The following is a 19,215-nucleotide window of genomic DNA, read 5'->3' on the forward strand; positions in this document are numbered from 1 at the left end:
CAGTTTAGGGCCTGCTGGCACAATGCCTGGCACTAAGAGATCCCGACCTGCACAGTATTTGGGTCACTGATTCAGCAGAACCCAGGATAATACTTTGTAGCATCAGAATGTTATACAGCTGTATACTGTTTACTTTATTGCAAATAATGTGAACAGTGGTCAATAAATAGTTTTATATTCAAAAACATCTCAAATTTATCCTATCTTGTGAATCTCTTTTCATTCTCTTCACAGTGCTTTTAAATAAACACAAGTTCTTGGGCTGGAGAGATGGCTTAGCGGTAAGCGCTTGCCTGTGAAGCCTAAGGACCCCGGTTCGAGGCTCAGTTCCCCAGGTCCCACGTTAGCCAGATGCACAAGGGGGCGCACGCGTCTGGAGTTCGTTTGCAGAGGCTGGAAGCCCTGGCGCGCCCATTCTCTCTCTCTCCCTCTATCTGTCTTTCTCTCTGTGTCTGTTGCTCTCAAAGAAATAAATAAATAAAAATTTAAAAAAATAAAAATAAATAAATAAAATAAACACAAGTTCTTCATTTCAATAGTCAAACTTATCAAACTTTTTCATTATGGCTAATGTTTTTATTATCAAATTCATTTTAATAAAATTTTTAATAATTAAAATTTTAAATAATTAACACTTGTAACATAATGGCGTTTTAGTATTATAACTTAATAGTTCTAGTAAATAATAAACTACAATATTTTATAGTATTTAACTATAACTTTTAAAAAGTATTTCAATTTTATTTATTTATTTATTAGACACAGAGAAGAGAGATAGAATGGGCAAGCCAGGGCCTCTAGCCACTGCAAACGAACTCCAGATGCATGTGCCACCACTGTGCATCTGGCTTACATGGAACCTGGAGAATCAAACTTAGGTCCTTGGGCTTCACAGGCAAGCACCTTAACTGCTAAGCCATCTCTCTAGCCCCTCCCCCTTTTTTGAGGTAAGGTCTCACTCTAGTCCAGGCTGACCTGAATTCACTATGTAATCACAGGGTGGACTGGAACTCATGGTGATCCTCCTACCTCTGTCTCCCGAGTGACGTGCTGGGATTAAAGGCACGCACCATCACACCCGGCTTTAAGTTTTTTTTTGTTTTTTTTTTTGTTGTTGTTAACAACTTCCATGATTGTAAACAATATCCCATGGTAATTCCCTCCCTCCCCCCACTTTCCTCTTTGAAACTCCATTCTCCATCATATCCCCTCCCCCTCTCAGTCAGTCCCTCTTTTTATCTTGATGTCATCATCTTTTCCTCCTATTATGATGGTCTTGTGTAGGCAGTGTCAGGCACTGTGAGGTCATGGATATCCAGGCCATTCTGTGTTGGGGGGGGGGAGCACATTGTAAGGAGTCCTACCCTTCCTTTGGCACTTACATTTAACTATAACTTTTTTTAAGGCAGGGTCTCACTCTAACCCAGGCTGACCTGGAACTTACTCTGCAGCTCAGAATAGCCTCAAACTCATGACAATTCTCCTGTCTCCCCAGTGCTGCAACTATAGGTATGAGCCAGCACAACCAGCAACTGTAACATTTTAATAAAAATTTAAAAGTCAGCCAGGCATGGTGCACATGCCTTTAATCCCAGCACTCAGGAGGCAGAGGTAGGAGGATCACCATGAGTTTGAGGCCACCCTAAGATTACATGGTGAGTTCCAGGTCAGCGTGGGCCAGAGTGAAACCCTACCTCAAAAAAAAAAAAAAAAAAAAATTAAAAAGTCAAAATTTAAACGGTAGGCTAGAGAGTGGTTCAGTGGTTAACAGCACTTGCCTTCAAAGTCTGGCAGCCCAGTACCCACGTGCAGCTAGATGCACAAAGTGGTGCATGAGTCTGGAGTTCGCAGTGGCAACAGGCCCTGGTGTACCATACTCAGTCTTTGTGACTCTCTCTCTCTCAAATATATTTCTTTAAAAATAAAAAGGTCATTTTTTTTTTCATTGTGGTTAGCTCTTCCAGGTGTGTGGCTCACACCTATAATCCCAGTACTAAGGAGGCAGAAGTAGGAATACTGCCTGGGTTAATTATATATAGTAAATGGGTAACAGAAATATAGCTAACCAGTATAGGCATTTCCCCCCCCCCCATTCCCCAAGGTAGGATCTTGCTCTAGCCCAGGCTGACCTGGAATTCACAATGTAGTCTCAGGGTGGCTTTGAACTCATGGCAATCCTCCTGCCGCTGCCTCCTGAGTGACACCATTCAAAATGGCTGTGTCAACTTATGCAGCTCTAATAGTATTTGAGAGCTCTTATTTTTAAAATCAAACACCTGCTTTTATCTGTTATCAAACTTTCTAATATTTTTTTAATACGAAGATTTTGGGTTTTTGTGTGTGCTTCTTTCTCCCTGCCGAGACTTTATTTGACACTGAATGAAATTCAAATATTAACTTGAGAAGAACTGAAGTCAGTCAATATTGAGTCTTCTCTTCTAGGAACATGGTATTTTTGTCTCCATTTAAGTCAAGTTTTATCTTATGTTCTCCCAAAACTCTCTTTTTCTTCTCCATATACATGGTGCTGTTTTACATTTACTATGCTTTTGAGTTTTTTCTTCCTATTTACTGTTGGAAGAAAAATGTACCTCATTCTATTCAGGCTAGTTATTGCTAACAAATGAGAGCATTACATTACATCTTAATTTTTTTTAATTTATTTTTTTTTATTTATTTGAAAGCAATAGACAGAGAGAGAGAGAATGGGTGGGCCAGGGCCTCCAGCCATTGCAAACAAACTCCAGATACGTGCGACCCCTTGTGCATCTGGCTAATGTGGGCCCTGGGGAATCGAGCCTCGAACTGGGGTCCTTAGGCTTCACAGGCAAGTGCTTAACTGCTAAGCCATCTCTCCAGCCCTTATATCTTAATCTTGTATCAGTTATTAAACTTGTACTTCACCTAATAGTTTTCAATTAATGTTGCGTCATCTGATTACATTCCTATGTGTGAATACATGAGCAGAGAAATGAAGTTACATATCATATGGTTATCTCCAGGAGGCGGTACATAGTGCTGAGACAACTTTCTTTTACTTATTTATCTATCTGAAATGAAGTTACATATCATATGGTTATCTCCAGGAGGCGGTACATAGTGCTGAGACAACTTTCTTTTACTTATTTATCTATTTGACAGGGAAAGAAGGAAAGGGGGAAAGAGAGAGAGAGAATGGGTGCGCCAGGGCCTCCAGCCACTGCAAACAAAGTCCAGATACGTGTGCCCCTTTGTACATCTGGCTAATGTAGGTCTTGGGGAATTGAACCAGGGTCCTTTGGCTTTGCAGGCAAATGCCTTAACCCTCCTCCAGCCCAACTTTCTTTTTAAAAAAACTATTTTATTTATTATTGAGAGAGATGAGAGAGTGAAAGAGGCAGAGAGAGTGGGCACACCAGGGCCTCTGGTCACTGCAAACTCCAGACACATGCGCCACCTTGTGCATCTGGTTATATATGGGTATTGGGGAATTGAACCCAGGTCCTTTGACTTTACTGGCAAGTGTCTTAACCACTAAGCCATCTCTCCAGCCCATCTTTCTTAGGCTAACAGGCATGTCCAACCCACAAGCTGCATGAGTGAATGTGGACCAACACAAAATTTTAAACTTACTTAAAATACTGATTTTTTTTTTTTTTTAATTTCATTTGTGGAACTTGATCTCACAGTTCTCAAGCACAGACTTTGGAGACATCATGTTACAGCATCAAAGGTTGGACATGCTTGGTAGGTGCTTCTTGGATTATAATCAGTAATTGATATAAGTCTAATCTCCTTATCTTACCCAAACAATCTAAAGTAGATGGTTCCATGAATATTCTTAAGGAATATTAAGAATGTTCTTAGTTTATACATGTTTTATTTTATTTTATTTTTTGTTTTTTTGAGGTAGGGCCTCACTCTAGCCCAGGCTGACCTGGAATTCACTATGTAGTCTCAGGGTGGCCTTGAACTCATGGGTGATCCTCCTACCTCTGCCTCCCGAGTGTTGGGATTAAAGGGTGTGCGCCACCACATCCGGCTCTTATACATGTTTTTAAACTTCGTGACAAATGTTGCTGCTTAATAATGAGCAATCGTACACTGTTTTTTCATGAGATTCAAAGCAATAGATCTAGTCATTTCTACATATGAGGGATCATTTTACTACTACATATCAAAGCCCACCTGTTTTTTGTAAATTCTCAGTTGTTCTTCAAAATGGGCACAGAAATAGGCAACAGTTTCCTTTTCACCTACAAAGAAGTAATACAAGATCTATTTTTTCTTCCCATGTTTATGACAGAAGTGTCTATTCCATCTTTATTCTTAATATTAAGTAACTTGACAGCCTAAATGTAAGATTGCCAAACCATCACTTTAAAATAATTTTTTCCAATTAAACTAAGTTATATCAGAAAGCACCAACTGTGAAATTATGACATTTAGTATGTGTATACATAGCCTAGTTCTTTAAAAAGGCTTCATGTGACTTATAATAAAATAAAGATCTCTCTAGGACAACGACATTAAAAGGAATGAAGTTTTACTGTGCTCTAAGAACATTAATATAAATACACTGAAAAAAAGATAACAGTAAAAACAAATAAACAACCTCTCTTAGTAGTTAGATTTAAATGACAGCTATTCTGGTGCTAAACTTAAAATAACAAAGGAAGTGAAATCCTCAATGTCTGAATAAAAGCTTCCACAGAGAGCCATTTGTACAGAGGCGTGCCAAAGGCCCCATCTTGGTATTTCCTGCTTTTACAAATATTGGTTACTTTTACCCTTTTCCAAGGTTAAACGCTCAATGAAGGATTCTTCACAGCAAGAGAAGTTCGAAGTCTGTGAAACAGACAGTGTTACAACACTGCGGGAGAAACTCGGTCCAGTACCTGTTCCACCCCGTCACGCTGATCATCACCTGTGGTCAGCGCAGGTCACAGCAACAGGTATGGCTTTGATTTGTACATTGTCAGCGCTGCTACTCAAGCCTGGCAGAAACCTGATTTGTATTTTAAAATCCTTTCTGAAATCATCATTTGCAAACCCAGTAACTGGCATACTTACTTTTGTCCAGCCGAGGTCTTGGATTATATCGATACCCGACTTGGCTCCAAAATACAGGCACAGAGCCTCGTGTCTGAATAAATGACAGTGTATGGTTATGAACATGAATTAATTGCTCAGTCTCCACATAATTTGCAACATTTCCATTTTTATCCACTCCTCTTCGTTTATAGCGCATTCCTAAAAGAAAATTAAAATACAAAGCTACAATAAAAACTGTATTTGTGGGCTGGAGAGATGGATCAGCAGTTAAGGCACTTGCCCGCAAAGCCTAAGGCTTGATTTCCCAGTACCAACACGGAGCCAGACGCACAAGGTACTGCATGCATCTGGAGTTGGTTTGCAGCAGCTAGAGAGCCTGATGCACCCATTCTATCTCTCTCTCTCTCTCTCTCTCTCTGCTTACAAATAAGTAGAAATATATTTTTTAAAACTATGTTTGGGGCTAAAGAGATGGCTAAGTGGTTAAGGCACTTACCTGTGAAGCCTAAGAACCCATGTTCGATTCTCCATATCCATGTAAATCAGACGCACAAGATGGTGCATCCATCTGGAGTTAGATTGCAGTGGCCAGAGGCCCTGGCATGCCAATTCTCTCTCTCTTTCTCATAAAAAAATAAAATTTTATTTGCTGCCGAGCATGGTGGCACATGCCTTTAATCCCAGCTAAGGTAGGAGGATCACTGTGCGTTTGAGGCCAGCCAGAGACTACATAGTAAATTCCAAGTCAGCTTGAGCTAGGGCCTGGGAAAACGGGGTTAAAAAAAAAAATAGTGAATTCCAGGTTAGCCTGGCCTACAGTGAGACCCTACCTGGGGAAAAACAAAACAAAACAAAACACCTTTATTTGTTTGGCCTGGGACTATAACACACACCTGATATCTCAGTTATTAAGCAGATGCAAGAGGATGGAAAGCTCAAAGTTGGCCTGGGCTACATACCAAAAATCTTACAGTTTTTTTATTTAGTCTGACTATATTACGCATCTGTATTTGATTATGCTAATTAAACATATGCCTATAGGAAAGCCTTTAGAATCCTGTATGCAAATGGATAACCAACAATGTTGTCTATGCCAAATCATAGCCATTCCCATCATTTTTTAAAAATATTTTATTTATTTGAGAGAGAGAATGGGCATGCCAGGGTCTCTAGCCACTGCAAACAAACTCCAGATTCATATGCCACCTTGTGCATCTGTCTTATGTGAGGACTGGGGAACTGAACCTGGGTCCTTAGGCTTTGCAGGCAAGTGCATCAGCCACTAAGGCATCTCTCCAGCAGCCCCCCCCATCATTGTTTTTGATAAGTGAAATCTCAGTTCTTCTAAATGCAAGAGAAGGGTTTTCCCAAAGGCATTAGCACTCCAGAAGGAGCTATCACTGTGACACGGGCAGCATTTAGAAGTTCTGTGCAGATGCCTCCTTCCTGTCTCATCTTACTAACTCTCCTCACTCACTCACTTTAGACATCAGTCCCTAAGAACACCACAGTACTGGAGTTCACACCCAACTGTGCTTCTAGATCCATAGCTGTCGGCTGTATTTCAGGCTGCCTGCAGCTTTGCTGTGCCCACCTGGATGTGATTTACATGCCATTACATCCCCGTACTCACCTGCTCTGTGCCTGCTCCGGCGTGATATGAGCGCCACCAGAAACCGTGGGTGGATGTCATCGACACAGGTGGACTCCTGAGGGGGGGTCTCGGGGCTGCTTTTCTCATCATCAGGTGACTCATTATAATTCACCACAAGTTCTTCAATCTGCACAAAACCTTGGATGATGGGGATGATCCAGAAGTCCACATCTGGAGACTGGAGACAAAACAAACGTGAAGTTGTTTCTCGTCTTCACAGCACCACTGCTTATTTTTAAACCCAACAACAGCCAGCACCTCTGTGGCGGCTCAGCAGAAACAGAACCTTCTATTCTCAACCACGTTGGCCGCTCCGTGAGCACGGAGGGAGGGAGAGGAGGAGAGAGGCCCTTCCTGTTCCTGACCAGTCACTCAAACAAGCGCCACCTGGGAGGAACACAGCGCCGAAGCCAGACTGCTGGTTCAGGTCGAGCTCTCGCACCCACTCCCTGGCCCGCAAGGGGGCTCCTGCACCTGACCATGCCCCAGGGTCCTCAGTGAGCCCGGAAGTTCTCCTGCGTCATGAGGCTGCTGTGAGTAACAAGTAACACGTGTAAACAGCACAGAGCCCACATGTACAGAGGATTTAACAAATGTAGCCATTACAACCATTTCTCCTGGTTTAGGAAAACAGGGCTAAGAGCTGGGCGACGTGGCGCCACCTTTGATCCCAGCACTTGGGAGGCTGAGGCAGGAGGATCACCGTGAGTTCAAAGAGCTGAAAAGTTATTACTTTTTTTTGGTTTTTAAGGTAGTGTCCCACTCTAGCCCAGGCTGACCTGGAATTCACTAGAACTCATAGCAATCCTCCTACCTCTGCCTCCCAAGTGTTATTTTTATTATTTATTTATTTGAGAGTGAGAGAAAGAGAACGAGCTCTCTAGTTAAAGAAAGTTCTCTGTTCAGATGGCCTCTGGCCACTGCACACAAGTTCCAGATACATGTGCCAACATATGCAGCTCACTTACATGACTTCTGGGGAATCGAACCTGGCTCCTCGGACTTCAAAAGCAAGAGCCTTAACCACTAAGCCATCTCTCCAGCCCTTTAAAAAAATTATTATTTTTTTTTTTTTGAGGCAGGGTCTAATCTTAGCCCAAACAGATCTGGAATTCACTTGTAGCCCAGGCTGGCCTTGAACTCATGGTGATCCTCCTACCTCAGCCTCTTATGTGCTGAAATTAAAAATGTAAACTACCACTTGTGGCCCTGTTTTTAAATTTTTCTTTTTTTAAAATATTTTATTTATGTATTTGAAAGAGAGACAGAGGCAGAGAAAGAATCGGCATGCCAGGACCTCTAGCCAATGCAAGTGAACTCCGGATGCATGCTCCACCTTATACATCTGGCTTTATGTGGGTACTGGGGAACAGAACCTGGGTCCTTTAGCTTTGCAGGCAAGCACTTTAACTGCTAAGCCATCTCTCCAGCCCCTAAATTTTCGTTGTTTTTCTAAGTGTGTGGGTGTATGCATGCCACAGTGCCCTACCTCTGCTTTTCTTCTTTCCACGTGCAGGGATGACAAAAGCCCACCGCAGATCGTGGTTTTTACATGAGGCATGGGGCCGCAAAGTCAGGTAAACAGAGCTGCACAGCAAATGACTTACACACTGAGCCGACCCCAGTCCCCTTAACATTCACGTGGGAGATGCAACTGACAGGACATCGCAGGCACAACTACTCACACCAATCGCAGTCAGGTCTTTTATCATATGCTTATTCCAAAAGAAGCGGTCATCAACCTAGAGAAAGTGGTGCAGACATACATTATCTCAGTTTCCAGAGAAAAGACAAAGCAGACCACAAACTGCTGGGAGGGGGGGGGGGCAAAGCCACTATGGGCTGTGAGTTCTACCTTCTGCCAGAGGGGGCGCCCGTCGTCCTCCCCCGCGCTCTGCCTCTGCACGGAGTTGGTCAAGTCATAGGTCACGCTGAAGTAGAAGGACTCCGAGTCCATGAACATCTTCAGCAGCTCCTCGAGCAGCCTCCTCTCCAGCCTCTCCTTCTCTTTGCTTTCCTTAACCTGTAAGAAAACAGCCTACTATGACTGCAGAAATTAGTAAGGGTATGGATAGTAAGACGTCCAATTCTGAACAACCTCAAAGACCCGGAAAATCACCCTTCAGCTTATGACTAACCAAAGATGAATTCCACTGCCATGTCAGTTAGACTCTTACTTTCTTTTTATTAGGAGCAGACACGTTGGACTTAATGTGCGTAAAGGTCTTCAGGAGAAACTTGGAGTCATCGGGTGATGGTATAATCTTCTCTGGCTTGTTAATCCCAAAATGATGCTTCTTACAGAGCTAAATAATTAAAGAGAAAGATGATTCACCATTAGCTACTAGCTGCTTGCCAGATGTGGAAGTATGAGTACAGAAGTGAAGCTATGACTCATGCATCTGGGTTAAAAACACACCTCAAGAGTTACTAAAATCCCCACAGGCTAATGCTGCTTTCACTTCCGGTTAAAGAGGCTTCTCTTTTCAGACGGCAATGACCACTGGGGAGACTCAAAACTCATCAAAGGTGCTGGGCATGGCGGCGGGAGGAAGAGCACTGTGAATTTGAGGCCAGCCTGGAGCTACAGAGTGAGTTCCTGGTCAGCCTGGGCTAAAGTGAAACCCTACCTCAAAAACAAAACAAAACAAAAAAACCTCTCATCAGGGCTGGAGAGATGGCTTAGCGGTTAAGAGCTTGCCTGTGAAGCCTAAGGACCCCGGTTTGAGGCTCGGTTCCCCAGGTCCCACGTTAGCCAGATGCACAAGGGGGCGCACGCGTCTGGAGTTCGTTTGCAGAGGCTGGAAGCCCTGGCGCGCCCATTCTCTCTCTCTCCCCCTGTCTTTCTCTCTGTGTCTGTCGCTCTCAAATAAATAAATAAAAATTAAAAAAAAAAAAAAAACTCTCATCAAAGTGCTGAGTAGTGACAGGAGAGCGTTCAACACTGAGTAAGAGAGCTTTACCGCAGCTTCCAAGGCTCAGGGACCACTGCAGAAGAGGGGGCAGGAAGAAGGGAGGAGTGTTCTGTAACACTGCCTTCCAGACACAGTGGCTGATGCTACCTACACAGACCTGCATGATAGGAGGAGGGAAATGCTGACGTCAAAATAAAAGCGAGCCCATTGTGGTGACTTAGGCCGTTAATCCCAGCCCTCAGGAGGCAAAGGTAGGAGGATGGCTATGAGTTCAAGGCCACCCTGAGACTACTCAGTGAATTCGAGGTCAGCTTGGGCTGAACAGCAAGACCCTATGTTGAAAAACCAGAAACAAAATAAAAATTTAAATGTGTTTTTTAAGAAAAGAGAGAGGCTAGGAAGAGAGTTCAGCAGTTAAAGGCGATTGCTTGCAAAGCGTGCTGACCCAGGTTTGATTCCCCAGTACCCATGTAAAGCCAGATGCACAAAGTAACACATGTGTCTAGAGTTCATTTATAGTGGCAAGAGGCCAAGGCATGCTCATCCTCTCCTCTCAAATAAATAAATAAAGTTTTTAAAAATAGAAGAAAGACTGGTTGGAAAGAAGACATTCAGTGGAGGGCAGCATTTGGGAGGGAGAAAAAGGAAGGTGGTGGAGGGGATTATGATCATGACATATTGTCTGTATGTATAGAAGTTGTCAATAAAAAGTTTTGTTTTGGGGCTGGAGAGATGGCTTAGCGGTTAATAGCTTGTCTGTGAAGCCTAAGGACCCTGGTTCGAGGCTCAATTCCCCAAGACCCACATTAGCCAGATACAGAAGGGGGCACACGCGTCTGGAGTTCATTTGCAGTGGCTGGAGGCCCTGGCGCACCCATTCTCTCTCTCTCTCTCTCTCTGTTGCCCTCAAGTAAACAAATAAATAAAAGGTTTTGTTTTGGTTTTTGTTTTTTGAGGTAGGGTCTCACTCTAGCCCAGGATGACCTGCAATTCACTATGTATTTTCAGGGTGGCCTTGAACTCACAGTGATCCTCCTACCTCTGCTTCCCAAGTGCTGGGACTAAAGGCGTGCGGCACCACGACCAGCTATGTATGTATGTATGTATGTATGCATGTATGTATGTGTGGGTGTGTGTTTGGAAGTTTTTTTTTAAAAAAGAGTGAGTTGTCCAAGTAGATACAACACATCTATGGTTCCAATGATTAGGAGCCACATAAACACATGGAATAAGGGGAGGGATGTATTTAGGATTTAAAGACAGAAAATTCAGGTTAGAGCTATAATAAGTTCTTACTAATTGTGGTGGTTTGATTCAAGTGTGCCCCATAAACGTCGGGTGCTGAATGCTAGGTCCCAAGCTGATGACAATTTGGAAATTAAAGCCTCCTGGAGGCAGTGTACTGTTGGGGGCAGGCTTGTGGGTATTACAGCCAGCTTCTTGTTGCCAGTGTTTGGCACACTCTCCCATTGCTGTTGTCCATCTGATGTTGGCCAGGAGGTGATGTCCACCCTCTGCTCATGCCATCATTTCCCCTGCCATCATGGAGCTTCCCCTCAAGTCTACAAGCCAGGAGAAACCCTTTCCCCGCCCCCCAATCTGCTCTTGGTCAGGTGTTTTCTGCCAGCAACGTAAACCTGACAGCAACAGTAAAGTAACTGAAGAACGAGATATTCTAGTTGAGGCTAATTCTGCTTTGAAAACTGTCATCTAAGAACAAAACACTGCAAAATACACATTTGTTATGACTCATGGTCATTACCAAGGGCTGTGAAATATTCATTTATGCTAATTAATTATTTTAGTTTGGAGAAAATCTTTATTTTTCACAATTTTTATTAACATTTTCCATGATTATAAAAACATCCCATGGTAATACCCTCCCCCCCCACACTTTCCCCTTTGAAATTCCATTCTCCATCATATTACCTCCCCATCTCAATCGTTCTACTTACATATATACAATACCAACCTATTAAGTACCCTCCTCCCTTCCTTTCTCTTCCCTTTATATCTCCTTTTTAACTTACTGGCCTCTGCTACTAAGTATTTTCATTCTCACGCAGAAGCCCAGTCATCTGTAGCTAGGATCCACATATGAGAGAGAACATGTGGCGCTTGGCTTTCTGGGCCTGGGTTACCTCACTTAGTATAATACTTTCCAGGTCCATCCATTTTTCTGCAAATCTCATAACTTCATTTTTCTTTACCGCTGAGTAGAACTCCATTGTATTGGAAAAAATTTTGAAAAGCTAAACATGTCAATCACTCCCTTTCCTCCTATACTTAAATACACTAATGAAATCAGAAAATAACATTAGCTTTGGGTCCAGAGATTAGTTAAATTTAAAGAGCAGAACTAGGGGCTGCAGACAGAATCCAACTGGCAAAGTCTGTGAAGCCTAAGGACCCTGGTTCGAGGCTCAATTCCCCAGGACCCACATTAGCCAGATACAGAAAAGATGAAGAGAGGCATGAATGTGGCTATGTTGAGACATGAAGAGACAGGTTTTTGGGGTTTTTTTTGTTTTTAAGGTAGGGTCACCACACAATGCCAGGCAGCTTCTGGCCTGTTTGTTTGTTTGTTTTGCAAGCAGAGAGAGATAAGATAGAGAAAAGAGAGACAGATAGAGAATGGGCACACCAGGGCCTCTAGCCTCTGCAAATGAACTCCAGACACATGTGTCCCTTGTGCATCCAACTTACATGGGTCTTGGGGAATCAAACTTGGGTCCTTTGGCTTTGCAGGCAAATGGCTTAACCACAAAGCTATTTCTCCAGCCCAAAGTTGTTTTGTTTTTAAAGGTACGTGCACATGCATGGGGAGGCCAGAGGACAGCCTCAGGAACACCATTCACCTTTGTGAGACTGGGTTTCCCAATGACCTGGAGCTCACCAATTAGACTAGGTGGGCCGTCTGGCAACCCCAAGGACTGGGTTCACACGTGCATACCACCATGCCCAGCACTTTTATATGGGTTCTAGGGGTGAAACTAAGGTCCTCATGCTTGTGAGGCAAGTACTATATTAAGTGATCTTTATCCCCACTCCTAGGAACAGAAAGTTCTATTCTAACAAAGGCTTTCTAGTTAGAACCAGAAGATTTGCATATAATTCCACATGGCTAAATATATAAAGGAAATATCCCGAAAGGTACATGTGAATTCTATTAATACGATATAGATAAAAAATAAAAGAAAAGAAAAAAGATAGATCAATACTACTTTGTCAAAACACCAGGTGTACTGCTAATAAGTAGGAGATTCCTAATTAAAACTAAGTTACTAAATGCTTATGTTTTTTAATTTTTATTTATTTACTTGAGAGAGAGAAAAAGAGGCAGAGACAGAGAGAGAATGGGCATACCTGGGGACTTCAGCCACTGCAAACAAATTCCAGTCGCATGTACCACCTTGTACATCTGGCTTACATGGGTCCTGGGGAATTGAACCAGGGTTCTTTGGCTTTGCATGCACGGGCCTTAACACTAACCCATCTCTCCAGCCCCTAAGTGCTTATTTTTAGAGACACACTGTCAACAAATGACAAATGAGAAGAAAAGCCAATCTAATGAGATGGGGAAAATGAATCCTGTTATTAAATGAAGATGTGGAAACAGCTGGTCTAAGTTTTCAGATGTAATAGGATCCCCATTTGATTTTAAGCCATTTCAAAATTACGGCTATCAAAATAATTCCCCTGTGCTTCACATGAACACCACCTTACACTGTGTCTTCTGCTAACCATTAAAACCACGGGCACTGAAGAGTAGGTAGAAATGATCAGAGTCCTGAGAAAACAGCTGACATAACTTCCCTGCAATGAAGTCGCAGTCTACACACCCCAAGGGTCCAGCTTCAGCCCCCTCCCTGTCTGCAGCCACTCCCTCAGGGATTTTATCCAATCTCACGGGTTCAGATACCAACCACATTGCAATCCCTCCATCCCTAGTGTGTATTTCCAGCTCCCTCCCAAAACTTCAGCCTCACACACCCCAACATTTATACTTGGTTTCCCAGTACACATCTCAAACTCATCGTGTCCAAAACCAAACCCCCGGCTGCCTTCCTCCTCCCCTTCTCTTCTGCAGCCTGTCCCGCTTCTCCTGTCTGCTGGCTGTCCCTCAGCGCATCAAGCATTCCACCGCAAGGCTTTGTTCTAGTTGTTCTCTGCACACAGACACCTCCCTCTAGACAGCACTTGGGCTGGGCAGCAGAGATGCACTTTCTAAGGGATGCTCTCCCAGCTGGGCATGGCACTGCATGCCTGTAATGTCAGCAATGAGGAGGCCAGGAGACCGAGGCAGGAAGAGCACAAGGTCAGGATGCAGCAAGCTCCAAATGGGCCTGCAGACCCTCTCCAGACTGGTGCTGTGCTAAGGACCTTCTTCCTCTGTCCTGCTTTGCTTGTGGTGCTAAGAAATCACTGGCTCACAATTTCCTATAGAATACTAGTTACCATTTAGGCATATTAACTCTTTCTCTTTTGTTTTCTCAAGGTAGGGTCTCACTCTAGCCCAGGATGACCTGGAGCTCACTTTGCAGTCCCAGGCTGGCCTCGAACTCAGAGCAATCCTCCTACCTCTACTTCCCAAATGCTGGGATTAAAGGCACGTGTCACCATGCCCAGCTGTAACTTTAAAAAGTTATTTATTCATTCTTGTTTTTTCAGGTAGGGTTTCACTCTAGTCCAGGCTGACCTAGAATTCACTATGTAGTCTCAGGGTGGCCTCGAGCTTACAGTGATCCTCCTACGTCTGCCGCCCAAGTGCTGTGATTGAAGGCATATGCCACCATGCCTGGCTAAAATTTTTTTATTATTATTTATTTGAGAGACAGAGAGTGGGAGAAAGAGAGAGAGAGAGAGAGAGAGAGAGAGAGAGAATGGGCACGCCAGGGCCTCCATCCACTGCAAACCAACTCCAGATGCATGCACCCCCTTATGCATCTGGCTTACATGTGTCCTGGGGAATTGAACTGAGGTCCTTTGGCTTTGCAGGCAAATGCTTTAACTGTTAAACCATCTCTCCAGCCCTATTTTTTTTTAATTTACTTATTTGCAAGCAGTGAACGTGTATTCATGAGAGATAAAGAGAATGGACAGATCAGGCTTCTTGACACTGTAAATGAACTCCAAATGGATACTGAATTGAATTGAACCTGGGCCACCAGGCTTTGCTAGCAAGTGCCTTTAGCAGCTGAGCCTCCACTCCAGCCCCCTAGTCATATTAATGCTTAAAAGTCTGAAAATAGGGGCTGGAGAGATGGCTTAATGGCTAAGGAAGGCATTTGCCTACAAAGCCAAAGGACCCAGGTTCAATTTCCCAGGACCCACGTAAACCAAATGCACAAAGGGCAATGAATCTGGAGTTCATTTGCAGTGGCTACAGGCCCTGGTGCGCCCATTCTCTCTGTGTCTGTCTCTATTTCTCTCTGCTTGCAAACAAATAAATAAAAAATTTTTGAAAGTCTGAAAACATGCCCCAAATCTACTATAGGTGGCTATAATGCTATATAAATATTTGTCAGATAAAATTATTCTTTAAGAACATTCAAGTCACACAAGAACACATCAGGATAGTCAGGCATGGTGGTGCATGCCTTTAATCCCAGAGGTAGGAGGACTGCTATGAGTTCAAGGCCACCCTGAGGCTACATAGTGAATTCCAGGTCAGCCTGAGCTACAGCTAGACCCTACATTGAAAAACCAAAGGGAAAAAAAAAAAATCAGATAAGTCTTAAAATCAAGCTGGACGTGGTGACACACACTTGTAATCCCAGCACTCAGGAGGCAGAGGTAGGAGGATTACCCTGAGTTCAAGGCCAGCCTGAGACTACATAGTGAATTCCAGGACAGCCTGGGCTAGAGTGAGATCCTACCTTGAAAAACCAAAGCAAACAACCAACCCCCCAACAAAAAACCCAAGATCTAGAGACTTTGTCAGGGTCTCACACAGCCCAGGCTGACCTTGAACTCACTATGGAGTGCAGGATAGCCTCTTGAGCGCTGGAATTTCAGCATCACCCATCAACACACTCGGCCAGGGTCTCACACAGCCCAGGCTGACCTTGAACTCACTATGGAGTGCAGGATAGCCTCTTGAGCGCTGGAATTTCAGCATCACCCATCAACACACTCGGCATAATCTTATTATTCTAAAGTAAGCTTTCCACAGTATGTTTAGTCTGTACCAAGACTTCTCACTCTCAGAAAGTCAGGAATGCATTTTTCTCAACAAGGCTGACTTCTGGCTGTATCTCCTCGAGGATAGAGACCTTGCATCCTAATTCATCCCTTCTCGGTCCTAACTCTCCTAACTCTTTTTTTTTTTTTTAATATTTATTTATTTATTTATTTATTTATTTGAGTGGGAAAGGGAAAGAAGAAGAGAAAGAGTGAGAGAGAATGGGCATGCCAGGGCCTTCAGCCACTGAAAACAAATTTGAGACACATGTGTCACCTTGTGCATCTAGCTTACGTGGGTCCTGGGGAATTGAACCGAGATCCTTGGGCTTTGCAGGCAAACACCTTAACTGCTGAGCCATCTCTTTATTTGAGGCAGGTTCTCACTGTAGCCAAGGCTGACCTGGAGCTCACTCTGTAGCCCAGGCTGGCTTCAAATTTACCATGGAGTACAGGAGTACAGAATGACCTGCAACTTGTGATCCCCCCACCTAAGCCTCTGAGGTACTGGGATTAAAAGTGAGAACCAAGCTGGGCATGTTGGTGCACACCTTTAGCCCAGCACTCGGGAGGCAGAGGTAGGAGGATCACCTTGAGTTCAAGGCCACCCTGAGACTACATAGTGAGTTCCAGGTCAGCCTGGGTAGAGTGAGATCCTACCTTGGGGAAAAAAAAAAAAAAAAAAAAGAAGTGAGAACCAGCGTGCCCGGCTTCCAACCTTTTACCAACAGTGCTTTCCCTAACACCTGCTGTGTCTCGTGTGTCTCACTCCTGTCTGCAGCCCCGGGGTCTACCTGGGAATCCACAGAGTACTAACAGCTTCACATCCTGGACCTGTGAGCTCTCCAGTCTATTTGGGGTACACCCACGACAGAAGGCTCCTGAGAACCTGACATGGGACAGAGGGAGACAATGTCAATTTTGAAAAATGAAAAATTCGTTCTCGTTCTCATTCTCATTCATTCCCCCCCCCACGCTCTCTATCTATCTATCCATCCATACACACACACACACACACACACACACACACACACATGCATGCACGTGGCACTAATGACCTCTCCCTGCTGTCTCTTCCTCTGGTACCATGACATCACACTCTGGGTTGTCCCATCTTGGGGTATTCCTTTTCAATCTCCTTTTGTATTGCCAATCCTTAGTTCTCTTCTCATTTCCCATGTTCTGTCTTTAAAAAAAATGCCACTCTGCTGGGCGTGGTGGTGCACGCCTTTAATCCCAGCACTCGGGAGGCAGAGGTAGGAGGATCACTGTGAGTTCGAGGCCACCCTGAGACTCCATAGTGAATTCCAGGTCAGCCTGGGCTAGAGTGAGACCCCACCTCCAAAAACAAAAACAAAACAAACAAACAAAAAAAACCCCTACTCTCTTCATTTTAACTACTGCCAAGTTCAAATGCATGAGCACGCTGAGCTCAAAGACTCACGCATGTGACCACACAGACACACACGAGTTGTCAAAGTCTGCATGTCTAAAACAATCGATACCTGGGTCCAAGCTGTTGTTCTTCTGTCCTATTACTCTGGGTAACAGCTCCACCGCCCACTGGCTCGCTTAAGAAACTCTGAGTCGCCTTCCACTGACCCCCTTCCAAACATGCTCCTCTCAGTGCCCCCCACTTCATGCCCACTGCTGTGGTGGTGGCTCACATCCTCCTCTTTTCATGGGCCGGTGTCTCCCGATGGAAACAGACAGGAGACAGTTGTGTGGTGTATGGTATTCTGAGTATGTATGCACACATGCATGTCCTCTCGCACTTGTGTGGAGGTCAGAGGACAAACTTGGAGCTCATCTTCCACCTGTATGAGACAAGGTCTCTCTTATTCTCGATGGTAAATGCTAGACCAGGTGCCTTGCAGGCTTTGGGATTCTCCTGATTCCACCTCCCAGCGCCGCTGGAATCACCGACACATGCACCACTTGCATCCAGTTTTACATGACTTCTGAGGGTCTCAGGCCTAAACAGCAAGTGCTTTTAATCACCGAGCAATCTCTCCAGCCCCAGGAGATTCCTTATGCAGACTACCACCTGGCATGGGCTGGAGGAATTCTCTCTGACCTGTGTGCAGATACTAAACATGGCTCTCAGCTACCATCTCCCATGAAGCCCAGTCCCTTTGCATCATGCACAGGCCAGTTCCCACCTGCTGCTGCCTGCTTCGAGATCAAGAATAAGGAAGACCACCGGGGGTGGTGGCGCATGCCTTTAATCCCAGTACTTAAGGAGGCAGAGGTAGGAGGATCACCGTGAGTTCGAGGCCACCCTGAGACTACATAGTGAATTCTAGGTCAGCCTCTGGGCTAGAGAGAGACCCTGCCTCAAAAAACAAACAAACAAACAGACAAAAAGACTACAGCTTCAGGGACACCTATGGTGCCTTTCAGTCCATGGGCATCCTATCTCCAACCCTGGCAAAACTTTATTTCCTTCATCTACTTTTATCTCAAGTTTGGGAAGAGAGTTAATTCAGGACCATCAACCCTTAGCTTCTTATCTTTAATATCAAAATCCAAAACACTCTGAAACCTGAGGTCTATTTTGCCCTGAGGATACATGCAGTCATCCCCCCCACAACTCGAGCTAGAGAATACATATAGTCACCCCTGTTATAATAGACAGCTCCACGGTCCTGGGACAAACATCCAACCAAGCACAGTTTTATGGACAGGAGAGATTTATTTCAAGCTTACGGATCCATAGGAAGTTCTATCAATGGCAGAAGTTGGCTTTCATTCATAAATCAAAGCAGACTGAGAAACCACCAGCAGCCAGCAAAACCAAATAGCAGCAAGCAAGGCTCCCGGAGCTCAGCCTTTTGGCGCACCTTTGGGCTGAAATTCATATCCACATCTACTGACACGGCCTCTGCAGCCATAGCAGCCTGCTATGGGCTGAAGCTGCAAACTCAATTTTAATAATAATAAAAAAAAAAACTGATGGGCTGGAGAGATGGCTTAATGGTTAAGGCATCTGCCTATGAAGCCAAATGATCCTGGTTCAATTCCCCAGGACACACATAAGCCAGATGCACAAGGTGGCACATGCGTCTGGAGTTTGTTTACAGCAGCTAAAGGCCCTGGTGCACCCATTCATTCTCCCCCTCTATCTCTCTGCCTCTTTCTCTCTCACATAAAGAAAAAAAGAAAGAGTTTAAACAACAACAACAAAAAATAAAAATAAAAATAAACACCTGAGTCTATGGGACCATGCATTTAATCTACCACCACCCCTTTAGCATGACGATACATGGGTCATACGCCCTTCAGCATGAGTAGATGGCATCATCCCCTTGTTAGCATGAAGACACATGGGCCACCCCTCTTGATATAGTTAGCTGGCAGAAAATACCCAACCAAGAGCAGATTGTGGGGGAAAAAAGGGTTTATTTTGAATTACAGACACGAGGGGAA

General features: G+C 44.2%; 1 protein-coding gene across 5 annotated transcripts in view; it reads right to left on the reverse strand.

The window, feature by feature from the left end:
• Positions 1-19,215, reverse strand: part of Inpp5f (inositol polyphosphate-5-phosphatase F) — a 117,493-nt gene that overhangs the window by 28,101 nt on the left and 70,177 nt on the right. For 2 of the 5 annotated variants that reach the window (XM_045142001.1, XM_045142002.1), the window contains 6 exons: positions 8,866-8,994; positions 8,544-8,711; positions 8,374-8,430; positions 6,668-6,866; positions 5,053-5,232; positions 4,168-4,235 (listed from right to left, as the gene is read on the reverse strand). In XM_045142001.1, the coding sequence (XP_044997936.1) occupies positions 4,168-4,235; positions 5,053-5,232; positions 6,668-6,866; positions 8,374-8,430; positions 8,544-8,711; positions 8,866-8,994 (801 nt within the window). Of the gene's footprint in view, positions 1-4,167; positions 4,236-5,052; positions 5,233-6,667; positions 6,867-8,373; positions 8,431-8,543; positions 8,712-8,865; positions 8,995-19,215 lie in introns of those variants that run through there. The other 3 variants (XR_006635118.1, XM_045142005.1, XM_045142003.1) reach the window with 3 other exon arrangements.

Source organism: Jaculus jaculus, chromosome 1 (genome assembly GCF_020740685.1).
Source record: "Jaculus jaculus isolate mJacJac1 chromosome 1, mJacJac1.mat.Y.cur, whole genome shotgun sequence".
In the NCBI taxonomy this organism is placed as follows: domain Eukaryota; kingdom Metazoa; phylum Chordata; class Mammalia; order Rodentia; family Dipodidae; genus Jaculus; species Jaculus jaculus.